General features: G+C 39.6%; 1 protein-coding gene across 6 annotated transcripts in view; it reads right to left on the bottom strand.

Annotated features, from left to right (window-relative positions):
- Window positions 1–25178, bottom strand: part of ENAH (ENAH actin regulator) — a 107807-nt gene that overhangs the window by 15418 nt on the left and 67211 nt on the right. For 4 of the 6 annotated variants that reach the window (XM_036235393.1, XM_036235395.1, XM_036235394.1 and 1 more), the window contains 5 exons: window positions 14204–14288; window positions 5539–5804; window positions 3537–3647; window positions 1079–1383; window positions 13–158 (listed from right to left, as the gene is read on the bottom strand). In XM_036235393.1, coding sequence (XP_036091286.1) covers window positions 13–158; window positions 1079–1383; window positions 3537–3647; window positions 5539–5804; window positions 14204–14288 — 913 coding nt within the window. The remainder of the gene's footprint in view (window positions 1–12; window positions 159–1078; window positions 1384–3536; window positions 3648–5538; window positions 5805–14203; window positions 14289–25178) is intronic. The other 2 variants (XM_036235398.1, XM_036235399.1) reach the window with 1 other exon arrangement.

Genomic DNA, 25178 nt, shown 5'->3' with positions numbered 1-25178 from the left:
CTTCTCACTCACCTCCTGGCCAGCAGGGCGCTCATTTCTTCCATTAAACCACTGCCCCCCAAAGGAAGGGGTCCATTTCCACGACCTGTGTCTGTTTTGGATGAGGCTGAATTCACACCAGTGGTATTTCCCACACCGGGGAAGGGGGCATCCTCCATCTTAATGAGAACACATACACATAATACACTCTGAGGTCAGACCATGTTCAAGTCAAAACAGAAGGATATAGCAGCATGAATTTCAATAAAAACGTATTTTTTTTTAAATCTTAAGAACTGATGAGGTAAAGAGCACTGACTTCATGTATCAAAGGAAGTATTATCAAATCTAACGTCACCAATAATGGCAACAACTGTCATGTGTCCCCTTGTGTGATATACTGAAAAGGACAGATTACTTTGGTGGTAAAAAAAAAAAAAAAAAAAAAAAAGTATAACCTGCCCCCAAATTGAGTAATTCTAATGTTGAGGAAACATCAGATAAACCAAACTAAAGGATGAACTACAAAATAATTGGTTTGTAGTCTTCGAAAAGGTCACTGTAATGAAAGACTGAGGAATTGTTACACATTAAAGCTAATCGAAGAGACATTACGACTAAATGATAATGGGTCATATTAGATTAGAAAAAAAAAACATAAAAACATTATCGGGCAAGAGAGAAAATTTGAACAGATTTATAGACGATAGTATTCTACTGATTAAATTTCCTGATTCTGATGATTACACTGGTCGCGTAAGTGACTGTTCAGAAGGGCGTACCCAGGGAAACAGGGGCACGGTGTCTCTCTACTGAGACAAAAACAGAAAGTGTGTGTGTGTGTGTGTGAGTGTGTGTGTGTTTATGTTGAAGAGAACATATACAGAGAAAGAAGAATAAAGGAAATTGGTAAAAGTCAACCGGTGTGTCTGATGAGTTTGCAAAAACCGCATTATTCTTGCAATTTTTCCATAATTTTTTAAAATCAATGAAGTTAATAACATAGGGTTCATAAAATTAGAATACAATAAATTATTTTATATAGAGAGAAAGAACTAGACACATATAAAAAAATACGATAATTTGGAAATGCATTTACCCGTGACACTTTCCTAAGTTTTGCTCCAGCAATTGCAGCTGCCAGTCCAGTCAATGGGCGATTGTCATCTGACGTGGATCCCGCAAAAAATCCAGATGCAGGGAGCGGGGGAGCGGGCGGCGGGGGAGGCGGGGGCGGGGCCTGGTTGGGAAGCGGGGGCGGGGGAGGGGGCGGCGGAGGCCCCGAGGAGGGGAGCGGGGGAGGCGGAGGGGGTCCTGGGGGCGGGGGAAGCGAGGCTAAAGCCTGGGCAGGACCCGGTGGCAGCGGAGGAGGGGGCGGAGGTGCGGGTGGCCCCAAGACGATGCCTGAGGAAGAAATGTCAAAGGAGACCGTGAGCAGCAGAGCCAAGCGACCCTGCCTCGCCTGGCACGGCATGCGCGATGCTATCCCAAATGAGACCGCGGACTCGCCCACTGCCTGCATGCTAATGCGTCCGACACATCACAATGCTGAGAGTCTACATACTGGTATCAAAAAGATACTAACATGGAAAGCCAAAGTGTGTAACTACTTACTTCAATGTCAGGCTTTATTGATAGAACTGTGGCAACAGATCATCTAATCAGAATTTCTCTTTTTGTTCGTGGGGATTTAGTAAATAAAATAAATGCTTATAAAACTTGGAAGAGAGGTAACATCCCTGAAAAAACAAAATAGTGTGTATGACCCAAAACAATCTGCGAACCAATGAAGCGGCTGGACTGAGAACATGAGGAGAGGTGGGTCCCAGGCCTCAAAATCTTAAATTATTCCACACCCAGTTCCAATGTGTAGCGAAAATCAAGAATCGCTGAAGAAATCTAAATATACTAGTACAAAGTAAAATCCTCAAAACGACTATCAGAAATCATTAAATGAAATAAAAGTGAAGTACAGAATTCTTTTAGCCTAGAAGACGGGGGTAAGAGAAAAACGTCCAACTCTTTTAAGATCACAAAAGAAGTGAGAGAGACCTTATTTAACATCAGAAAACTGAACTAGCAGGTACTCGCCCCCTTCCTCACAGCTTAAAAAGGACTGTTTGGGGACAAATGACGTGCTATTTTTGCGCACTGGACAGTCCGTCTTTTGAAACTGCTAACTCTGGGGAGCTGCACAAGCTGAAAACATCAACTGCTGAAGATGAGTACAAGGTAACGAGCTGTCCATCTGCGGGGGATCACCGGGGCTGGGGGGGGGGGTGGCGCTTGACCCTGTTGGACTAACTGTGGCTCTCCTGTCCAGCATCCCTGTCACAATGAAACTCAAACTAGAATGTTGAGTTGTGTTTATGAATCTGGTAAGTCAACAAGAAAACTGTATATACGGCCACAACAAGCTTTATTACTTTACTTTGAGAACTAAGATTTTTAAAAAGAGGTATGCTTAAGTCTGACTACAACATTGTTTCTTTGTAAGTACAAATCTGTTGTCATAGTCTTTCCTGTTAATTCTCCCTAAAAAGAAAGAAAGAGAAGAGGGAAAGAGAAAAGAAAATAAAGAAAAAAGAAAGAAAGAAAGAAAGAAAAAAGAAAGAAAGAAAGAAAGAAAGAAAAAAGAAAGAAAGAAAAAAGAAAGAAAGAGAAAGAAAGGAAAAGAAAAGGAAAGGAAAGAAAAGAGAAAAGAAAAGAAAAGAAAAGAAAAGAAAAGAAAAAAGGAGTTGTTAAGCATCTTATTTACGGAGCCAGGTCCCTTTCTAGTACAAATAAATAATCCACACTCAGATTACGTCCTCCCTCCCGTCGCCAGGGCGGCAGGGTTCAGGCATGGGGGTCGGAAGGCGGGGGGAGGGATTAACTGTAGGAGAGGCTAGTGTCCCTCAACCGTCCCTTTGGCCTGCTGCTCCTTATAATTCTGGACCAGGGACTGGTTTGGCGCAGCTACCAAGCCTGCCATCCTCTCCACCTGCTCCTGCAAAGTCAGGGTCTCCACAGGGTTTTGGGGGGCACCCAGCCCTGGAAGTCCAATATGGGGAGCCAAACACAGGAAAGGCTCAAACGAAACAGGACCCCCGAGGAAAACTGTTGCACAGGAAACTCCAGGATTATATATGTAACGACTACAGCTGGGCCCTAAACAGATCTCTAAGTTTTCCAGAAAATTCAAGGAAGACAAGTTGGAACATATATTGATTGTACAGGTCAAATGTGTTTACGTAATGTTCTCCTACTGAAATTTAAAAGAAACGTATCACGGAGGCCCTTAAATACTGCAAAACACCCCCAATTACGATACTGCCGAAGATCCCAAAATCTAGTTCAATATGCGAATTCCTTATATTGCTCCTCTAAACGTAATGAATCCAACAAACAAGAAAAACACACTTATTCTCTAACCTTTTAAATTACAAAAAAAAAAGAAAAAAAAAGGACCATGGCATAAAGATGTCCAGCTCTCAAAACCACCCTCCCCACTCTTGCGGCCGACCGAAGCGGTCATCCCTACGACGAGCTGCTAGCGGCGACAACGGAAGCCTTACCCGGCGGGGCTGGCGTCTCGGCCGGCTGAGAGGCTGCCTGCAAGCCTGGCTCAGAAGCAGAGGAGTCTCCCAGCACAGAGTTTAGAGGAGTCTCCACAGCGGCGGGGGCAGCTGCAGAGGGAGAAGGGAGAACACTAGGCTTGGATGAGGGAGTTGAGGCAAGAGGGGCGCCTGGAGGAGGAGAAGCTCGAGATCCACAGTGTGACAGTGGTGCCAGGGACGGCAGTGGAGGCGGCGGCGGCGGCGGCGGCGCTGGCCCTGAGGTAGGCGGCGGAGACACTGGGTATGGGACAGAGTCAGGCAGCCCGTTGGGTGCGGTTGGTGACGGAGGCATTTGGGGCACAGGAGAAGAAATGCAAACAGGGAGGACAGGCCTCGGACCAGTAGCCTTGCCTGGGGGGCTGCTAATCATTACTGGAGGAGATGGAGGGAGGGGCGAGACACTGGCCGCGGACCAGGCCCCGGGCTTCGCAGCTGGAGGCTGACCCGAGGGAGCGTTCACGGGAGAGGAAGGCCGAGAGTTTCTGGTCAGAGGACGAGGCGCTGTGGCATAATGGGGGAGGACGGGGTGGAAGGCTGAGCCTAAGGAGGTGGCAAAACGTGTCGCTGCGTGTCGAAGTGGTGGTGTAGGGGGTGTGGAAGTAGGTGGCAAAGCGGTCACTACGGCATAGTCGGGAGTGGCATCTGACACTGGAGCGGAGATGACTTTAGCATATGATGGAGGAGGTGCTGAAGGAGGCTGGCAACTGGCGTACTCCGGGAGTGGAGCGCTATACGGGGAGCTGTCGGAAGATGGAGCTGGACAGAGGTGGGAAGCGGCAGCAAAAGACAGGATAAAAAAGGAGAGAGAAAAAGGGAGCTAGTAAAGCCACGAAACCAGCATTCAGACAAAATGTACAAATGTAGACTACAGTTAGTACAGAGAATCGGGCACACGTGCACATAACTGACTTCACCCGAGAATGTCGTAACTTACAAATGCATTTTGAGACCCAGAAGAGGATGAAATAAGTTTTCTTTCTAGCTAATAAGTAGGTTGATTAAATAAATTGATTAGCTTATCCTTAACAACAACGACAAAAAGATATAACCTGTAGTCTCAAATTTTCATTATTTAGTCCACTAAAAAAACATTAAGGTTATACAAATAGGTCTACAAACAGAAGTTCAATTTTTTTTAAAAACAAAAACAGTAAAACTGGCAAACAATTGTGATAGAGGGATACGAACCCCCTATTCAATGCTTACTTGTGGAAAAGTTTTGTTTTGTTGGCTATAACCCCAGAAAATAATTAAGAAGTTAAAAACAAACCAATCAACTGATATTAATCAACCCATATTGAGATACTTCACATAGGCCATATGGCGTGAAAAAAATTCTTAAATCTTACAATGTATGTTAATTTTAATGACTGTCAAAAGACCTCAAATGCTGTCATATCTAAACCCTTAGGTCTTTGAATAAATTCCATCTGATTTAGTAACTATCAGCAATTTTTTTGCAATACTAAAAAACATATTGGAATAACTAGTCAGTTTTAGAGAAGATATTTTAAACCTATTTTTAATTCCTCTTTCAAAAACTTAGGAATGCAATCAAGCAAATGACTTGCTGAATGGTACTATGATAGTACATACAGCAGGCAAGACAATTTAAGATATCTCAGCAGGGAAATATAGTCGAAGTTCCTCCAATATAAGAAATTTCCCATAAAGACATACTTATACTTGATAGACAATTTATAGGGAGCTAGAAGAATTAGAATGCCAGAATAAGAGTTTCCAAGAGCTTTCTTTAAGTCTCTAAGCAATAAAAGCAATACAGAGAGAAATAGGAAAATGTTCGAGTAGCAACTGCCGCGTATTTTTAATCATTCCCAATCGTACTGCTTAATCCCAAGCATCTCAAGTGTGAAACACGCTAACCCGCGGCTCCGCGAACATCATCGCGCGTCGCCTGGGGCTCAGCTATGCAGGACGGCGGGAGCAGGTGCGAGCTTACCGGCGCTGGACATCCTCCGCTCGCGCTCCCACTCCAGCTGCTCCCTCTCTAACTGCTCCTGCCGCTCCCGCTCCTGCCGCTCGCGGTCGAGCCGCTCCAGCCGCTCGCGCTCCTGCCGCTCCCGCTCCAGGCGGTCCAGGCGGTCCTGCCGCTCGCGCTCCTGCCGCTCCCGCTCCAGCTGCTCCTGCTCCAGGCGCTCCCGCTCCAGGCGCTCCCGCTCCAGCCTTTCCCTCTCCAGCTCCTTCTGTCGCTGCTCTTGGAGTTGCCTGAAATTAAAAAAAAAAAAAAAAATTAAAAAATTAAAAACATGCATCTACGGCTACTCATTATGAAAAACGTCTTCCTACATACACTTCATTTCCGGTAAATTACAAAGCGGAGCAGAGCCTGGGACTGACGTCTCTCCCCCGCGTGAAGAAAGGCTGCTTTAGACAGAGATGACTTATCGGTTTCCTTCCTATCAGTGCAAATACTTTCTCTTCGTAGCATCATATTTGGCTTCAACATTACACCGTCTCATTTTATTCTGTACTTTTCATGAATAAAGTGTTGCAAATAAATGGATTTTCCAAATAACTGAACTTACCACATTAATGACCAAGGTAGTATTCTAATCACTTAATAAAAAAATTCTAAACTTTAATTTCTTTCCTAAAATACGACATCTAATATTCATTGTACGAGTAACACATTATTGTTCTAGAAAATACAATGGGGGGGGCGCGGTTCACAGGAATGGCTCAATGAAAGTTTCCTGAATGGAAAAAAAAAAACAAGGAAGAAAAAAAATAAACTTTAAGTCATCTGAAGTCTCATATCCAAAGGTAACTATAATTAACATTTGGCATTCAAACTTCCAAACTTTTCTTTATGTAAGAATATACATATAAACTTTAAAAATAAAATAGAGTAGCCCCCTACCAGTCTGAAATCTGCTTTCTTCTGACATTTAATACATTGTGAAAGGTGTTCTAAGGCAAGAAGTAGTTCTGCATCTTTATTTTCCGTGAGTGCGTGGTCTCCCATTACTTACCTGTCCACGGCTTAAGCAGTCACCTATAGTATTACATTAGCGACCACTGTTACTAACACTGCGATAAACATTCATCTTCATTTAACCTAAGAACCCCTTTCCGACTGCATCTTAAGGATCGGTACTAACAGATTTCCTACGTCAAAAGATATGTTTTGTTCAACTAGAAGATCAACTAGAAAAATATTCACATTTTTAAATCTACATATCTAAGAATGTATGAACTACGTTAGTCATTGAATTCAATTCAAAATCTTGTCTATACCTATGAGTTTTTGTTTCGTTCGTTCATGTTTTTGGTTTTATATTCCACATAAGTGAAATCATACAGTTTCTGTCCTTTTCCACATGACGTATTTTACGTAGCACAGTACCCTCAGGGGCCACCTAACTGCTGGTTCACCAGGGGAAGGGGGGTGGGGGTGGGGCCAAATGGGTCACGGGGGCCGGATGTATGATGATGGATGGAAACCAGACTTTCAGTCATGAGCATGAAGATATCAAATTATAATGCTGTACACCTGAAATAAAATGTTATTAGCCAATGTTGTCTCAATAAAAAATTAATTAATTTAAAAAATCTTTAACTCTAGGCTTCAAATGCTGATTATGTTCTGGAATCTCTTTAAGATTATATTAAAGCCTACTTGTATGTGGCTCTAAAATACAGTCTGTGTACTACCTTCCACACACATATGTGAAAGAGCAAGAAGATGTCCCCAAGTCCCCAGCTGGACCTAAATGATAGTCTTGCTATAAATATTAACCTCCAGCCCACCCCCACCTCCAAAGTTGCCTTCACCTTACACATATTTCATAGTACTATGGTGAAGAGTAAGTGAAGTAACGCCTTAAGTCCCTTTAAAAAGTACCTGGAACATAAGACCATTCGATAAATGGGAGCCACATTACTAATTATTTAGAAATTTCAACCTGGGCCTTTCCCAGGACTGGCAGATGAACTGGCTGGGTTCTGATTCCAGGTAGAGCTAAATGACAGAAAGGGACACTACCTTCCTTTGTTCCTCCCAGCAGTATCGATAAACCAATAAACATGAAGACCTTTCCAGAAATCTCTCCCCTTCCTGTTTCCTAAACTGACTACAAAAGGAAAAGCCCACTTGACGAGAAAATTAGTCCCACTTCTCTCACGAAAACACAAAGCCTCTCTCTGGACATATCACATACGTGAACAATAACTGCAAGAGAAAACCAGAAGAAAACGGAAAAAACCTAAATAAGAAAATCAGGTTTTTGGGATACAGCCCGACTTCACTGTGCTTTCTGACAAACCAAGAGCTGCCCACGTTTCTGCAGGATGAGGACGAGACATTAGGTGTATGCGGAAGAATGTTTTTAACAATAAACTAGGTAGAGAAAGTCCGTTATTTTTTAAATAACCTGCGTCTAATGAATGGATTCAGCTGGGGCTTATGTTAAATTTAAAACATACAACATGTGTTAAAAAAAGGGGGGGGATTCTGAACATTCTGAACATAATACTCTAAGCAATCTATTGGGCCCAACGGCAAAAGATACACCCACATTATTCTAATTAGAATATATTTAAATACAGAAACCAAGGTAATTACTTAATTCTAGAGTACAGTAGCTACAGCAAGAAATCAATGAAAAGCCAAATTACTAAGTCCTTTTCCATTTCTATGTCACCTCTTTCATTTCATTTTATTGAAATAATACAAAACCACATGGTTTTTAAAGCTTATAACAAAACCAGGAGCTGCTGCTCCAACGGTCCCAACCCGTGTCCAGCACGGCAGAGGAAATTACCATTGGGACTTCTGGATGTTTGCTGTTTTAACTTTAGATATTATCTACTGACTTTTTAATAAAAAGGTGACTCTTGTAACAACATCCTCCCCCCACACACACTTCTCCCAATATGGTCATGGAAGAATATGAATTTCTGCTGATTAAATCAACATTCCGGAGTTTACGTTAACATAATAATGTAAATACTATCCACAGTTGAGGCACACAGTATTCTAGGACTACATTTCATTTCTTATTCAAGTTTTTAGTTTTTTTTTTTTTTAATCCCAAGTTAACAGCTGCTTCTCCAAACAATACAATGCTTTTTACACACAAAAAAAGGGAGCTGAAATCACAGGTAGAAGGCCAGGTATGAGGGAAGCAAATCTGAAAAGAATTACTGAATGATGGCATTGATGAGTGTCCTGAGTTAAGACTGTTCCCTGTGTCATAATATTCTAGGGTTTCCCACCTATAGAAGATAAAGCGCACGTACTGATGGAGAGAGAGAGCACAAGCCGGGGACCTCCCAAGGGCACTGCCGGGCGACTGAAATGCGCAGCGCACACGGCGGTGGGAGAGCCCGCTGCCCGCGCATTTGCGTTTTCTTGATTCGAAGGTAAGAAACGAGACTGTTAACCGTCCTAGCTAATTTTCAACCTGCTCACTGGCAAGAGGCACATCTGACTATATTTCCCAAAACAGCACGTCAGAAAGAAAATGTCGGGTTTGCAACCTTCAATGACATAATTCCCACCTCAATTGGATGGGATATAAATCTCCTGCCTTTCTTGTCTTCTAAAGCAGGACTTTGTACATCAATTTTTATGGGAACGGTTTCCAAATTTAGAAACCCCGCTTTTCTTAGAAAGATCGCTGTCGACTCACATCCTGGACGCAAACGCACGCACCTCCGCCCGAGTTCCACACACCACTGCTGTTCCTTTCACTTGTTAATGAAGCGTTAATGAAGCTTCAGGGCCCCGATTCTAAACTATGGAAAAATTCAGGCGGAGTAAATTTTCTTTGATGCTAGGATATGCATTTTTAAATAATTTTTTAAATGTTCATTTTCTCGGAAACAGTTATCGTGCAAATGTCCAATATTACAGCCAACACAAACATCTAAAAAAATAATATCGGAAACAGCTCCCCCAGCCCACAAAATTTCTCCCCAAATGTAAAAAGGATGTACCAAGCACTGGCTGACGAGACTGCGTTTTTATATACTGAAACACATACTTTGGTTTATGCTCACTCGGACTAATGTTTTTAAAGCAAGCCAAATATAAATAATAAAATTAAAGATACATTTCATTCAACCTCACTTATAAGAAAGGGTTAGGGAAATAAAAAGTGATTTACATTTTGAAATAATGAAGCAGGAGAACATTCTGGGTTAACATCATTCGGTAACACTCTTATATTCCTGGTACTTGTCAGAAAATAAACCTACATAGATATGTTTTCATCATATAATACAGGCATTTCGCTTCTCTATTAGTGAACCAAAGAAAACGGATAAAACTAAACAAGGTAGTTGAGTCTTAGTATGAGAAAGCTCCTGGGACAAGGGACAAGGGGCGCCACTTACGACAGGAGGCGGTCGACCCTCGGCCCATCCCGCCCCCGGGGGCCACCCGTGGGTCCGCACACTCTCATTGCTCCAGCTCCCCGCGGCTATGCTGGGGGTTCTCATTCCTCTTTTATAACTGTCAGGTAGTAGTGGTGATTTGCAAACTATTTATAGACATTAACTAAATTAAGTTCTATGCTGAGACTAACACAGGACTGACTCATGCTTCTCAGAATATGTTTTTTCATCAGTCAGCCCAGGAAGCCAAATCAAAAACCGGTATGAACGACAGACACACATATGCACAGAAAACGGAACTATGCTATCATCGTGTTACTACAGTGAAGGTACTGCACTAATAGGAGTTGAAGCCTAAAGTAAATACTCGTTTTGCAACTCAGTTTCACCCTCATTAAAAATTTAAAAAGTAAACTTATAAAATACATACAGAGCTTAAAAGGATAAGTTGGGTTGCAAAGCTTGTAACAAAACAGAAACGCTCTTCCCACCCTCACTGCTTCTGATTTTGCTCCTCAGAAGCAACTACTTTCAACCCTCTGGCCTTTTTCTCATGTTTCTAAAGACAGTAATTTGTGTACAACTAATATTTCTTGGTTTTTCAGATTTAAGATGTTTTCTGCTGACTTCCTACCACACGAATGATTTCATTCCTACAACCTCTGGCCCCCCAACCTTTCCTTCCTCATCCTCCCAATAAAATCAAAACACCACGTTGGGTACATTGAAACATCCACTTGTAGTATTCGTGGCTGATCACCTTTATTTTTTAGAACAATTTCTCTCTTACTCTGGTGTTAAAAATTACTATTTTTTTTTTAATGTCTGCTTCATTTTTTATATCCCTATCGATATTTGACCCCAAAACCTCCCATGAGTAATATAAATCCTTTCAAAACGGTCAAAGATAACGGGTGATCACTTCTGTTCCTTTCTTGGCTCATTCTGTCTTTCCTGCCCCCAGAAACGCCGCGACCAGAAGCCCTCGGGCCTCCGGGTTCCATTCTCTGAAGCTATTATAGTATTATTTTTAGGTTTTCTTCTGTTCCCTGTACATTTATTTCCTCTTATTTCATTTTTTTCTGTTTGTCTTGGTCTCTCTTCACCTTACAGATGCTGTCCTTAAAGGTCTGATCATCTTTGGCTGTCCATTCATATTTATAAGTGTCACTGGAGCTTGAACAGAAGTCCTTAGACAATAGTTATTATTATTTAGAATCTGACTTCTCACCTCCTCTATTACCTGGTGGGAGCCACCACCATTTCCTGCTTGGTTTACTGCAATGGCCTGGGCTGCTGCCACAACCTTGAACCTGCCTCCAATTCACGTTTCTCTGTAGTCTAGCGCCGCAAGAGCAGCCAGACTGATTCTGGTACCATGTCAAGCCAGATAGTTCGTATCAAAATAATCCATGGCTCCTCATTTCTCTGAGCAGAAGCTCAATTCTTTATAATTTTCTTCAGCGTCCTACATGATGTGACTCCCCATTGCCTTCAAACTCATCTGCTACTCTCCTTTTCTACTCTTGCTCTCTCTGCTCCGGGCTCGATGGCCTCCATTTTTCCCGTACACACAAGCATTATCTTGCCTTAAAGCCTTTGCATTGACTGTTCCCTCTGCATGCAATGCACCTACCCAGACACCCACTTGGCTAATTCCTTCCTTTCATCTCAATAAGATCCACCCTGACCAACCTATTTAAAGAGACAGCTGCACGTCCCCTGGCCCTTCTGCAACACCCGCTCCCCTCTGCGTGGCTCCGTTTCTTCCCATGGCATTCACCCTCTTATACTATGCTATGTCACGTTTACAGTTTATTGTCTGATTAGGGTAAGGCTTTGGCCCGTCCCCCAATCCCTGTCCCATGGATCCTAAGCACTCAGAACAAACGGTGCCTGGAACAGTGGAGGCATCTACAGTCCAGAATATAATCCGAAAAGGCCTGAAGCAGGCAAGAGGGGAGGAATCCGGGAAAGACCTAACGAGACTGGCATGCAGAGAGAATGGAATGAGCCGTGCAACAACGATCGAGCTGATTCATAAGCAACACGCTGTCTGAGGAACAGCTGCACCGGCCACCCCTGTCCTCTCGACCTTAGCTCAATGGACGGAACGGCATTTACCATGGGAGACCGTTCTCCAAAGTATGAGCCAATGCATCCGGGGGTCCAGAGGCCTGTCTGCTCCCCACTCTTGTACCCTCTACCTACCGGTGAGCCCACCAGCCTATCTGCTCTCCCAGGCCCCCTCCCACAGACCGCCCTGGCCGGCCTCTCAGTCAGCAGAGATCCAAACTCCCGGCTGGACGAGGAAACCCAAGCCGAGTACTGACACCACTCGACCTAATTCTGCTTTAGAAATCAATGGACCACTAAGGATGAGCAGATATTCCAGTAAAACCAATAAAACAAACGATACAACTCTACAGGGGGGAGATAAGCTGAGCAAAGGAAAAGAAACAGGAGAGACTTAAAACACAATCAAGGAATTTAGAACTGGCCGTTACAAAAAAAGAAACTGGCCATTATCAAAAAAGAAAAAGTTGTTCGAGATAAAAACTAAATTTTCGACGGAAGAGCTACTGTGTTATCCAGTTAGGAGGCCGTGAGTGGCTCCTGAGGACTCATAACGTGGATAGTCTTGACTAGAAATGTGTTGTAGGTGTAAAATCACACACCAAATTTAAAAGGTTCTGTATGAAAAATAGAATGTAAGATACTTTGATTTTTATACTTACTTCATGTTGAAATGGTAATGTTTTGTATATGGTGGGTTAAGTGAAATACATTATTAAAGTTAATCCTTTTGCTTTTGCTAATATGGCTGGACCGAAGTGGTTCGGTGCCAAAGCAGCCGACACAGCACGTGGCAAGACACCCCTCTGCCAGGGGAAGGTGACACATATATTAAAACAGTGAGAACGTGAAGTGTTTCAAACGTGAGATCCAAATCAAAGGTCACAAGCAGGAACGCTGGTTTGTCATGAAGCAAACGCTTCTCAACTGGCAAAATTCATCTATACAACAGCTATCAGCTCTCCGAAATAAAACAGAGGTGATCGACTCGGTCTAAAACATCACTGAAAAGTGCTCCTTTGTTTAAAATGGAACAGACACCTGGTGATTGGCTAAAGAAGCTGTGTCACATATATACAATGGAATATTACTCAGCCATAAGAAGAAACGCTGCCCTTTGTGACCATGTGCATGGACTTTATGATAATCATGCTAAGCAAAATCAGACAGAAAAAATTGAAAATCACACGACATTACTCATATGTGGGATTAAACCTAAAAGCAACAAATGAACAGGACAAACAGAGACTCGTGGTCATGGACAATGGACTAGTGGTTACCAGACGGGAGGGGGGAGGAGGGGGTGGGTGCTAGATAGAGAAAAAGGGGTCAAACATGCAGTGACAGAAAGAAACCTAACTATGGGCAGGGAACACACAATGCAATGTATATACATGTGCCTCACTGTTAAAGTGTACACCTGAAACTTACTTGATTTTGTTAACCATGTCACCATAAAAAAATTTTTTTTTTAATATTTTAAATAATAAATAAAATGTTAAACATGGCTTTATAATAACTAACTAAATAATAAAATGGGACACCTGGTATGACTAGCTCAATTTTAGTTACCAAATGTACCTGAATTTCATAACGCTATTTTGTTACCAAGCAATTTATAATTCAGAGACTCCTTGCTAATTCAGAACAACTACCCCTCCACGAGGCTGGATCATAATTTCAAATGTGTTCCTAAACTGCGCTGAGATAATGAAGATGTTATTGATCTCCTTCGGTCAGCAGTTTGGTCATAAATAGAATGATTTTGGATTCCATTACTAAACCCAACGGTAATATCTCAAAATCAATGCCTTATACAAACAGCCAACACTGTTTCAATTTTCTAGTAAGTTAGTCATGTGAAAGCTATAATGATCCTAGATTAATTTATAACTACTATAAAAATAAGACTCCTTGAAGTATAAGACATTTTTTATGCTGTTAAGTGTATTTAAACTATTTTAAACTTACATGAGTATAATTTTTACCAAAAAAAAAAAAAAAGTAGATATGAAATTTTATAACATCTTTTACCCAGCATAACGAGAATTTGCTCACTTATTAATGGTGATTCCAAAAGTTAACACTATAACAGCAAAAGTTCTGGCTTTCAAATGGCTGACCAGACATAATCTGCTTGGTTTTCTGTGGAAGAATGAAAAAGTATAAAAAATAACTCGTAAATTTACCTTCTTTGAATTTCCAATTCTTCTTGTGATGGGCCATTTTGAACTTGGGTAGGTAGTTGTGAATTTTGTCTAGGCAATGTTGGCCCTAAAAATAGAAGAAAACATTATAGATGAACATTATCTTGATATTTGGCTGGACAGAGAGAAAATCATGAGAATAACATAAAACCGTCACATATTTACAAATGTATCTTCTCTTCGTTTAGCAAAATAAAATATAAGCTTTTCATAACATAGAGCAAATGAAAGACTGCAACATAATACTGTCATCATCTCCAAAGGCTTACTTGAAACAAATGGAAAACACCAACAGTAAAGGAAAAATAAACATTTACATATGAAGGGCTTGAGTAAAACAAGTGTTCGATGAGCATCTGGAGAGGCGCCTAAGCTTGACGTTTTCTAAGACAATGAGACATTCTCTTTGGGGTACTTATTCATGAAGTGGAGAGGAAGAACTTAAATGGAAAATCAGAATTCAAAAACTCACCTAAATAGAACACTGGAAATGAAAAACAGGAGAGAGAGAGCATGAGAACCTTATTACTAGACTGACGTACGCTAATGCATTTATCAAATTTGCCCAATTTAAGGTGCTGTTCTTATCTATTGGCCTGGCATTTCCAGCACTGGAGAGAACAAACATTTGCTAAACTTCCGCTTATAATTAACCTTCATAACTGAATTTTTAATATGATGGAGGTAATCTTAGTAATTTTTCATTTGGAGTAAAGAAAAAGAAAAAACTGCATTCAAACCAACATGGTTCTGTCATGAGAGACTAACGGCCATCCATTCCCACGTGTTATGTACAAAGGAGACCCATTTTTAGCATCGTATAAAGAATGCCACTAAATTATGGGACATTTTAATGTCACTGGATGTAAAACTTAAATGTGTCACAAAATGAGATTAATAAAACACTAGATCTAAAATACAGCACCTAGGGTTACAATGTAACAGTCTCGAAACCTAATCCAATAAACAAGAGAATAAATAAATAGTCATCTTCCACTCTAGGAGAGAAATTAATGAGTAATGATATGCTCTACATTTTTGTGAATTCTAGCGTGCCAGCAAATGCCCCTACCAGATATTTTGAGTGTTTTGTAGACCACTAGTATAAAAAAAAACATTAATAAATAAACGCTTCTAAAGCAAATTCTTGTAATCTATGAATTAACAGCACAAAGCATTTTATACTAGTGGAATAGACTTCACAACTAGAAGGACAAGGTCCGTTAGAATATAATACAGTCCTGGTATATCGCAAGTGTAAAAAAACAGTTCGATCTGAACTTACCTACTATTTTTTTTCCTTATCTCCTTACACATATTTTTTATATTAAGCATCTCATACTCTAATTTGTACTCTAAAGACAAATTAGATGACCACTGCAGTGATATTTCTCATTCGATTTCCTGCGTCTATTTTGAGAACCACATAAATATAAAAATACATGCCATATAATCAACAAAAAAAATCAAAAGCCTTTAAAATTAAAATTAAATATACGCTTAAAAGTTTGCATAAATTAAAATATATAACTTGTCTAGTGAATAGACTGGAATTCTTTCCTTCTTTTGAAAATTAACACAATGATGTAAAAATACTGTCACATTAAGCCCTACATTAACTACTTTACAGGGAAAGACATCTCGTCTTTTTTGGTAGAAGGGGTACCTACAGGGCGGGGAAACTTGAGAAAATATAAATTATTTGGAGGAAGTATTTTATACATCCAAAGTTATATTTATCCAAAAACATTAAATAAACATTTAGCATGGGCAATTCACACGACCATTTTGGTTTAACTATTTAATATTAATAGATTAAATTTACCAATTAAAATCTATCAAGTAATTTTTAATTCAAATATATAAATTCAAGAAAAGGTGTCAAAATTTCAACTCAATCCTAATTTTACTAAACAGGTTTTTAAAAACTAACAAAAGTTAATATAACTCACCAAAAGAAAAAAATCTGAATGAGAAAAAAGTATCTTTTAACAATTTACACAAACTGTTTTGGATTTTTTTAAGTTAAAAGTTTACTCAAACTTGTTTTGAAAGATTTAAAAGTTTTTAAACTGTGGGCAATACTTATTATAAAAATAATTTTCCTATAGTCTTATTCATACAGCTGAAAGCAAAGATTCAAGAAAGATCTTTTAAAATGGGGGAAATTCTGATCCAAGAACAACTCTTAAAATTCTTTTCTATATAGCTCTTTGTGATAATGGGCTCTTTGTCTTTTCACAGACGTTCGTTCTGTAAATGGGAAGCAGGAGAGGAGAAGCCTCCCCCTTGGCATTTTCTCACATCTATATTTCATCTGACTGTTTCTTTTTCGTTTGTTTCTTCTTTATCAACAAGTCACAATGACGAGCACATTGAAATTCATGTGCATTTAAAAAATATAAATATACTGTAACCATTAAATAAGAGTTCTAGGTAAGTTATGAATTGCAGGTACACGGTTACGGTTTTTCTTCTTGTCAAGCGTTTTTGGGTTATACAGTTGGTAAATTATAGCAAAGGCACCACACAAAGCATGAAGCAGCAACGAAGATCAGGCAAAGCTGTCAGCTGCCACCGTATTTTCTGGAATATAACTATTACTTACTTCGCATAGGTCATATTCCTAAATGAGTATTTGTGTTCTTGTTGAATAATAATAAAAAAAAAAAGGTCCTTTCCTAAGCAGGGGGCAAATGACAATACATTTTACAAGCATCATGTGGTGATTAACAATTTTTTTGGGAAAAAATAGAAGAAACGAGTAAGCCTGCTTTGTTCCAACTATATTATAAAGAACAGTAGTTACTTGGGGGTTAGTTTGGTTAGTTTTCTGTTTTATTACCACAGCCAAAGACAATGGTTGATCTTAATTTGTCCTGGCTAGAATTCACATAGCGAAGCATGTGACTTCAGTTTCTAATAAACAAAGTGTGTCCATGTCAATGACATGGTGTCCTACAAATGACGAAAATCAGAACAGAGTATCTCTGAACTGGGTACGAATGGCAATTCAGTCTTGGGTTCAGAGATGCTGAGTTTTGGCCAAAGCCCATTTCACTTACTGTAACATTTTTATTTTCACAACTATAGTTTCACACTTAGCCACAGACTACTTAATCACACTGGACCAAAAGACAAATAGGTGCTATTATCCACAATACAATCAAGCTGAAACGTAACAACGTGGTAATTATATCGTTTATACAATTCAAGGTAACAATGGGGGAAATGTACTTTTTTAACACATTATTTTACGACTTAAAAAATTCACTTTTCTTAAGGCCAAATCAATCTTTTCTCTGCAGTTGGGTAAACTGTATCTATTATTCTGCATGCGAAACTCCACGCATTAAGTAGCAAGTATAGAACATCAAGCAGGTTTTCAAAATGAACTAAAAAGTCCTAACAACAAAACACGAAGAAGAATCGGTCATGGCTAGTTCAAAAGAGGATCTGCAAGAACCCCCAGGAGGAGGCAGAAAAATCGGAATTAAAAGTTACTAATAAAACATCTGCGGTGATTAATTATGAAATCTGGGGAGGGGGGATTTATAAAGAGCCAAACAAGAGGCTCACTACTGTAACTGGGTCACCTGGAGCAACTGTAAAATGTAACAAGAAATACACTAAAATTTTCATTTTTGGAAATTTATAATGCATGCTTCTTGGCCTAAACCAGCAAGTACATAAATCTTAAAATAATTTTCTTTATAGGTAAAGAAACAGTATCATTAATACTGAAGAGTCACATGGATGGATAAAGTACATACACGCAGCTGAAGGGTTGATGTAAAATTTTAGCAGTAATCATTTTATAAGTTTATCTCTCATTTAAAAATCTAGCAAGTCAAGGTATACAGGAATCCAAAAAGGTGTATGTGTTAAAAAAAAAAAAAAAAAAGGGCTCTATGATTTAAAAGTCACTTTCTGAACTCAGATTTTCAAAAGAGAAAGTTTTAGAATCAAATGAGCATAAAAAAGAATTCAGACAAGGGTGTATGTGTGTGCGTGTGTGTGTGTATATGTGTGTACACAGAAATACTGATTTATCCTTGTGTAAGGACAAGGATATACATACATTTGATTAACTGGAATTTGGGGTGGCTAAGTGCCATAACTGGCTTGTCCATTTAAACAATACGTGTGTGTGTGTGTGAGAGAGAGAGAGAGACAGTGAAAGAAATCATTCTATAGGCCTAAATTCACTTATAAGCCACAGATATCTAAACTACTGAATAATGAGGCTTTGGGTCAGAAGTAAACCTATTAAAGCAAGTAATAGTTAACATTTGCCTGGCAAAGTGTACACCTAAAATTTCATTCAAGTTAAGCAAAAGCTCCCTTCCAATAAGTCATATAAACATTCCCCAAACCATAGTAAGATGATATAACTTTTTCCCTTAAATTCCAAATTAAAAGATTGTTTTCAAACAAAATAGTTAAAAACAAAAACCCTCTCCCATTCATGTTAGGAGTGAACAAGAACTAGTCTTAAGATCCTAATTCTAACTAACTCCTCCCTAAGAAGCCAACCCAAACGCTGACCAAATCGCCTACATGAACCACAACAAATATCACAACATAAAACAAGAGCTTGCTGTATAACCCCCAGAACCACAAACCGGACTATGGCCTAAGGAAACAAAAGTTATGGCAATGTGCAAGGGGTATGTAGCACAGCTTGAAAAAGGAATGTAAACATAATGTTGCTTACCACAGAAAATACATCGCAAATTAGTGCTGTCCTGGGGAGCAGCAACCTTGCTCTGAGCTGCAACAGACACCTTGGTGTTAGAAGCTTCGAGGATACCGGGGCCATCTGAAGAATTTCACATTAACTAAAAGGTGCTTTGAAAGGTTCAAAATGTATTTAGACATACTTCCTATCTAGACCCCCCTTCTGGAAGCTCTGTAATTTAATAAAAACGTATCCTCCTTAATATTAGCTTAAACATTGTTTTATGTATAATCTTATTTGTGGAAAAACCCTATAATAAGCCACAGATCAAATGATGCACTTATAGCTTAATTATTTCCTGAGTTAGACAATTAGAGAATGCAATCGATTTATGTTTTACAATTATATTTTGAAAAATAAATGGAGCCGAGGTACAGGAAGTCAAGATCTATGGCCATTAGAGTTATTTCATATCTACCCTCTTTTAGTTTTGCTCGTTTAGAATAATTTGCAGCTAAAACAAAAATTTAGGAAAAATATTTAAGACTAACAACATGAGATAAACTCATTTCCATTAGTTGGAAAAAGCAAAACCATTTTAAACAGCCTACAGCAATTAGAGTGTTTTACAGTCATTGATATAAAATAAGAATATCTTTATTTGCTTTGGACTTTGAAAAACAGCAAAGTATTTGTTGTTTTACCAAGCTACATATTAATGTTCCTTTTTTCCCTAAATATGTGTATATGTATACATATTTTACAAATTATCCTATTAAAATGTATGGCCACATCAAACAGTCCTTTAATATTCAGGCTATCACCATTAAAATTTAACTTAAGCATTAATGTAAACTCTCTTTAAGGGACCAAACGCAACGAGAAGGTGATCATTTATGAAAAGAGAAAGGCTTATAAAAATCAAGGTGGCACTCAAAATTAGGGTGGAAAAAAACAAATAAGATTTTTTCTAGTATTACATTAGTGACATTCAAAACTTCGCATCAGTAATTTTCCATAAAATCCTAAAGTTCTTTTCAGAGTGGGAAAAATTTTCTTTTTCCATTGGTGGTAACCAGAAACAGTGAACAGCTTAAAAATATATTGACTTAAGAAAGACTAAAGGCAAGCAAGATGGTATTTTAGATTTCCCTTAGAACCGTATTCTTTAAAGAATATAATTTATGCTAACTAAACAGTTTGCACAGAATCAGAACCAAACCAAGTCATAAAGAACGTACATCTGAAAATGGTAATAAATCTTAAATAATCACAGATTTTTTTGATCATGTTTAGAAATTAGATTCAATTCAATTAAGTATAAATCTTGTTTTACATATATACAGCAGATATTTTCAAATACAAACAAAATAAGATTGATAAATGTCACCCCCACCAAGTATTTCCAGCCCAATCTATTATTAAAGTCGCATGCACAATATTTACAGTAATGACATAAAAAAGACCACAGGCATACATATGACATGTCTACCAATCTAATTAGATCATTCTAAAGAATATAAACAATTCAGAAAATTTTCAATAATATTTTAAGTTTAAACTTTAAAAAACTGTCTTACCAATGTTTGTAAATGACTACTTCTATAAAGCCTTTATTAAACAAACATGCCTAGTCTTCAGGTTTTACCCTGTGGTTCCTTTAATTCATTTTTGGGGGGTCGGGGAGGAAGCAAATATAAAAACTTACAAGAAAACCCTGAGAAATTATCTCGTCTCTGACAGCAAAGAAACTGCCACGGTCCATTACCAATCATTTTGGCAAAGTCATGTGACAATTGTCGGAATGCAGGTAAACATTACTGCATAAGACAAAACATTTTCAAGCCAGAACTCCCAAGCTTGTCACAGTTTAAACTATTTATGCGCCATTCTTACATGTGATCATTAAGCATCTTCCTTCTACTTACTTATACTTCTTACCATCACATGAAATACTGATCTAAATTCTGATACGGCTGCTTGAATTCTGCTGCAGCTTGCATTTCCCGAGGATACTAAATTATTCATTCCATCATACGCATAAGGCTCATAGCACTTCCTGCTTAGTACTGATGCTGTTAATTCTTTTTTCACTCAGTTGGGGGAGGAGGGCAGAATATGAGAAAGAACATTCCCTGTCCAGACTGAGTAAATTCACCGATACGATGATTACAGCAGTTTTAGGAGTAGCATCAATATTCCATGTATCTTACATTTTGCCTGTAAAAGGACAATTCTCTTTAAGTTAGCCATATTCAAATAGGCTTAGGGCTAAGAGAAATTAGGAGGGGCCCTAAAGAAACGCATGAATTGAGGAAGTTTGTGTATCGAAAAACAAAATTTAACATCACGACTTACGGAGGAGAAAAACGGGCATCTGTATCACCTGCTCTGACCTTAAAATAGTCTTATTGTGCTGGCTCATTTACCTCTAACGTAGTCTGTGAAACTGCGACTCCTCAGGCTCTCCCTGCTGCCTTTCCACACTCTTTGCCGTGAGGTGCGGAGTATGAGCAGCGACATGCAGACACCTTGGGCCTGGGATATTAGCAGCAGGAAACGGCAGGCTGGGTGGACTTGGTCGGCGTTACCCTATTTTACTGGTATGTAATTATCACAGCAGACCCTGGCACTCATGTTTTCACATGAGAGGTTTCCACTATAAGCCGTCAGTCCCTAGGCGATTTATAATGGGGATAGTGCTCATCTCGGCGTTGTTTTTTTTTTTCTGAGGACTAAATGAGATAATGTGTGCTCGAAGCCGACTTTAATTTGCTTCGCGCCTCGGAAGGCTGGCCTGTTGAGTGCGCACACTCGGCATGCTAATTAGCAGCACCCACACTTTCTCCCATCAATAAGGCCCCCAGGTATTATTACCCTCCTGATTGCAGAGTTCTATGATAGACCTTCCTGAGAGGGAATGAAAGCAAGTGTGTTTGTTTGCTCTGAGGTGTCTAGAGCGCACTGCAGGAGGCACTGCAGTGATACGGCTGTCTGCATTCAAAAAAAAAACCAGGTACTTCGAAACGTAAACCGGTGCGGCCGCTATGGAAAACCACGAAGAGGATCCTAAAAAAGACCCGGCAATGGAGCGACCAAACGATCCTGCCATGTCCCATTTCTGGGTCTGCGTCCAAAGAAATGCCAACAGGATATCGAAGAAAGATCTGCACTCTCCTGGCCACTGCAGCACTGTTCACAATAGTCGCGATACAGACACAGCACGCGCGCCCGTCGGCAGATGCACGGGTAAGGCAGCGCGGCACACCACGCACGCAGAAAACTACTGCACGCCTCTGCTTTACGCAAGGTGCCGCGGTTTAAAATGCTGATCTTTTTTTTTTTTTTTCAAAATAAAGAACTGAGGACGATTTGCTTTTAATCTATTTTTTTTAATGTTAAGATTTTGTCATTACTTTTTCTGTATGCCATTCTCATACAACTTTAAAGCAAACCGAAAATCTGTTAAAACGTAGGAAGTCCATCGTTAAAACTTAGCATGCCTAGATACGTGGATACATGCTTTTTATTATGATTTACTTTTCACATCACCACGCGTGAAACGTGCTACAGGACGGGTGAACCCTGAACACATTATGCTAAGTAAAAGTCGCCAAGAAAGACCACAGGGTGTGTGATCCCAATGCCGTGACCTGTCCAGCCTGGGCAGCTCTGCAGAGACAGAAAGGAGGATCGGCGGCTGCCAGGAGCCGGGAGCTACGGAGGCGCTGGGCGCGGGCGATGGTGAGGGTGCTGATGATGGCTTAGGGCCCGGGGTTCTTCTTGGGATGACGCAAGTGTTCGAAAGTGACTGTGCCGATAACTGCACGACCCCTACTATTGATGCTATTAATTCTTTTTTCACCCAGGAGATCGTGAATATACTAAAACCCATTGAATGTGCTAAAAATATACTAAAAACCACTGAACTGTACACTTTAAGTGGGTAAATGGCATGGTAAGTGAAGCTCAATTTAAAAAAGCTGTTGAGGCAAAAAAGAGCACTGGGTTGTGTTGTTCATTTCAGAACTGTTTACAACACAATGCTGGAAAGTAGCTCAGAGCCCACTGCTTTTCCATTACGGAAAATATTAAAGGAGATTATCTCTGGGTGGTGGGAGTTTAGGTATTTTTACTTTCTTCTTTATGTTTTTCTGTACTGCTTAAATTTTTATATTAACTACATGACTTTTTAATCAGGAAAAAAAAAAACACCTTATTCTCACTTGAAAATCAAGAAATGCTGTGCCAGGAATTCAAGTTCTTGTCAGATGGGGCTCTCGCTGGCTCTAGCATCTGACAAGACACTTGGCTGCAAACAATGAAGGACGTGACCCCACTGGTAATACCCACGTGACCCAAGTGACCCAAGCGTCTGGAAGGGCTGCCGGGCTCCGCCACTGGCGCTGGTCTGAGCCGGTGGGCGGCAGCTCCTCCGCCATCGGGACCAAAGGCGCATCTGTTCAGGACGGTGCGGTGCGTGGAAACCAGGGAGGGAGGTCCCCATTACCCCAGCTCAGCTGTCGCTTCCCCCGGGAGCCCACGGCCCTCGCCCGGCTCCCTTCTCTGCACAGGGATTCGTGATCCTTCACCAGTGACACCAAGAAGCAACTTCTATCTAAAACGACGAAACCCACATGACCAAGGGTGTCCAAATTTCCTTTTTCAGATTCAAAAATGTATAATAACTTAAAAATATTTTTGTTGACTAGATTAAAAACTAAGTAAACTGGGCTTGTTGACCTCACATGGAGTTTATTAAATAGAATGAAATATAAGTTATTGGTTTGAGCTATCAGCAAGGACAATAAAATAAACCTGTTCTACAAAAAAAAAAAAAGTCATTAATTTCAGTCTCAATGTCATTATATCCCTAACAATATGTATATCTTTATTTTACTACTCTTCAAAAAATATACTGTCTCAGAATTAAGTAGCCTATAAATTTGGAATGCCAATGCAAAAACGATGGGATGTTTAGATGAAACGTCAGTGTATTCAGACAAAGAAAATGAAAAGGGTCGTTTCCTGTGTAGAAAAACTTATAAAAATTAAGGAAACTTTAAATTAGCACTGTCATGTTCCCACTCTTAAGACTCAATAAACGTTACTCAATAAAGCACTTTTACTTTCAGGAAAACTGCACAAAAGGCTTACTGCCATATTTTAAATGATATTTTTAGTATTTTAGCTCAAGCTGTAGGCTTGTATTCTACTTTCTTCATTAGACATTTTCCACGTTACATCTCCGTCTGTCACTACTCACCGTCTAAGAATAAAAGATACAAAAGCAGCAGCAATTCACTTATTTAAAAACTAAACGGTACAGATCATCCAAACACAAAAACTAAAGGGGGAAAGAAAAAAGAAAACCTCAGTATCATCAAGAACCCGTTATAAAATCCCAATAGCAACCGGTAGAGCCTAAGATCTTCCCAATTTATTGTGTGATTGATAAATTATTATTTATATTATCTATTTAGTAAGCTGTTTCCCCCGCTAGACTTAAAGGTGTTCAAAAGTACTATCTGTGCCATGTTTATCTTCCAGTAACAGCATGAAGCCTGGCACATGGCAGGTAACTGATAAATTTTTTTAAAGTAAATTAGAGTTTTACAGAATTGATGCAACTTAAACAGAACTCATTAAAGGTATATTATGTCTTAGCTGTATTCAAAGTATTTTTACATGTATTAATCCATCTAAATAATGCAAATGGAGAGAGAATAAATATGAGAATGAATGAATCTGTATAATTTTACAATAAAGGAGCAAGATAAATACACAAAACCAGAAATACTTAAATAAAAGTTAGGAAAATGAAATTGTCTTGCCAAGAAAACATTTGTGTGGATGGGGAAGTGGCAGGTCCTACACAGCCAAATTCAGTATAATGTGAAGGAAAAACCCAGAAATCCTACATCCAAAGTTTTTATGGACTATAAAGCTGGAATCCCGCAAGCTTCCAGGAAAATTTAAGAAGTAAAATAAAAAATAAAAAAAATAATAATAATTAAAAAAAAAAACTTTTTTAAAAAGCAAGAAAAGAGGCCTAGTCCACAGACAATTCCCAAATTCCTAGAGTGAAGAAATTCAGATGAAGGCAAGTTCTTTCCCCAAGCTTGCTGACCGAAAACCATCAGAAGGAGGCAGGGCGCAGGAGCCATTTTAAAGGGGGGATGACTCTAGAAAACAGGGTCTCTCTAGAAGGGCAACCTGGCTCCATCTTCTCGGGCAACAACCTTGTTTTGGAGCAAGTCAAGACTCTACGGGCGG

This window comes from Rousettus aegyptiacus, unplaced genomic scaffold, assembly GCF_014176215.1.
Source record: "Rousettus aegyptiacus isolate mRouAeg1 unplaced genomic scaffold, mRouAeg1.p scaffold_m13_p_18, whole genome shotgun sequence".
NCBI lineage: Eukaryota > Metazoa > Chordata > Mammalia > Chiroptera > Pteropodidae > Rousettus > Rousettus aegyptiacus.
This window is presented reverse-complemented; position numbering and strand designations above follow the sequence as displayed.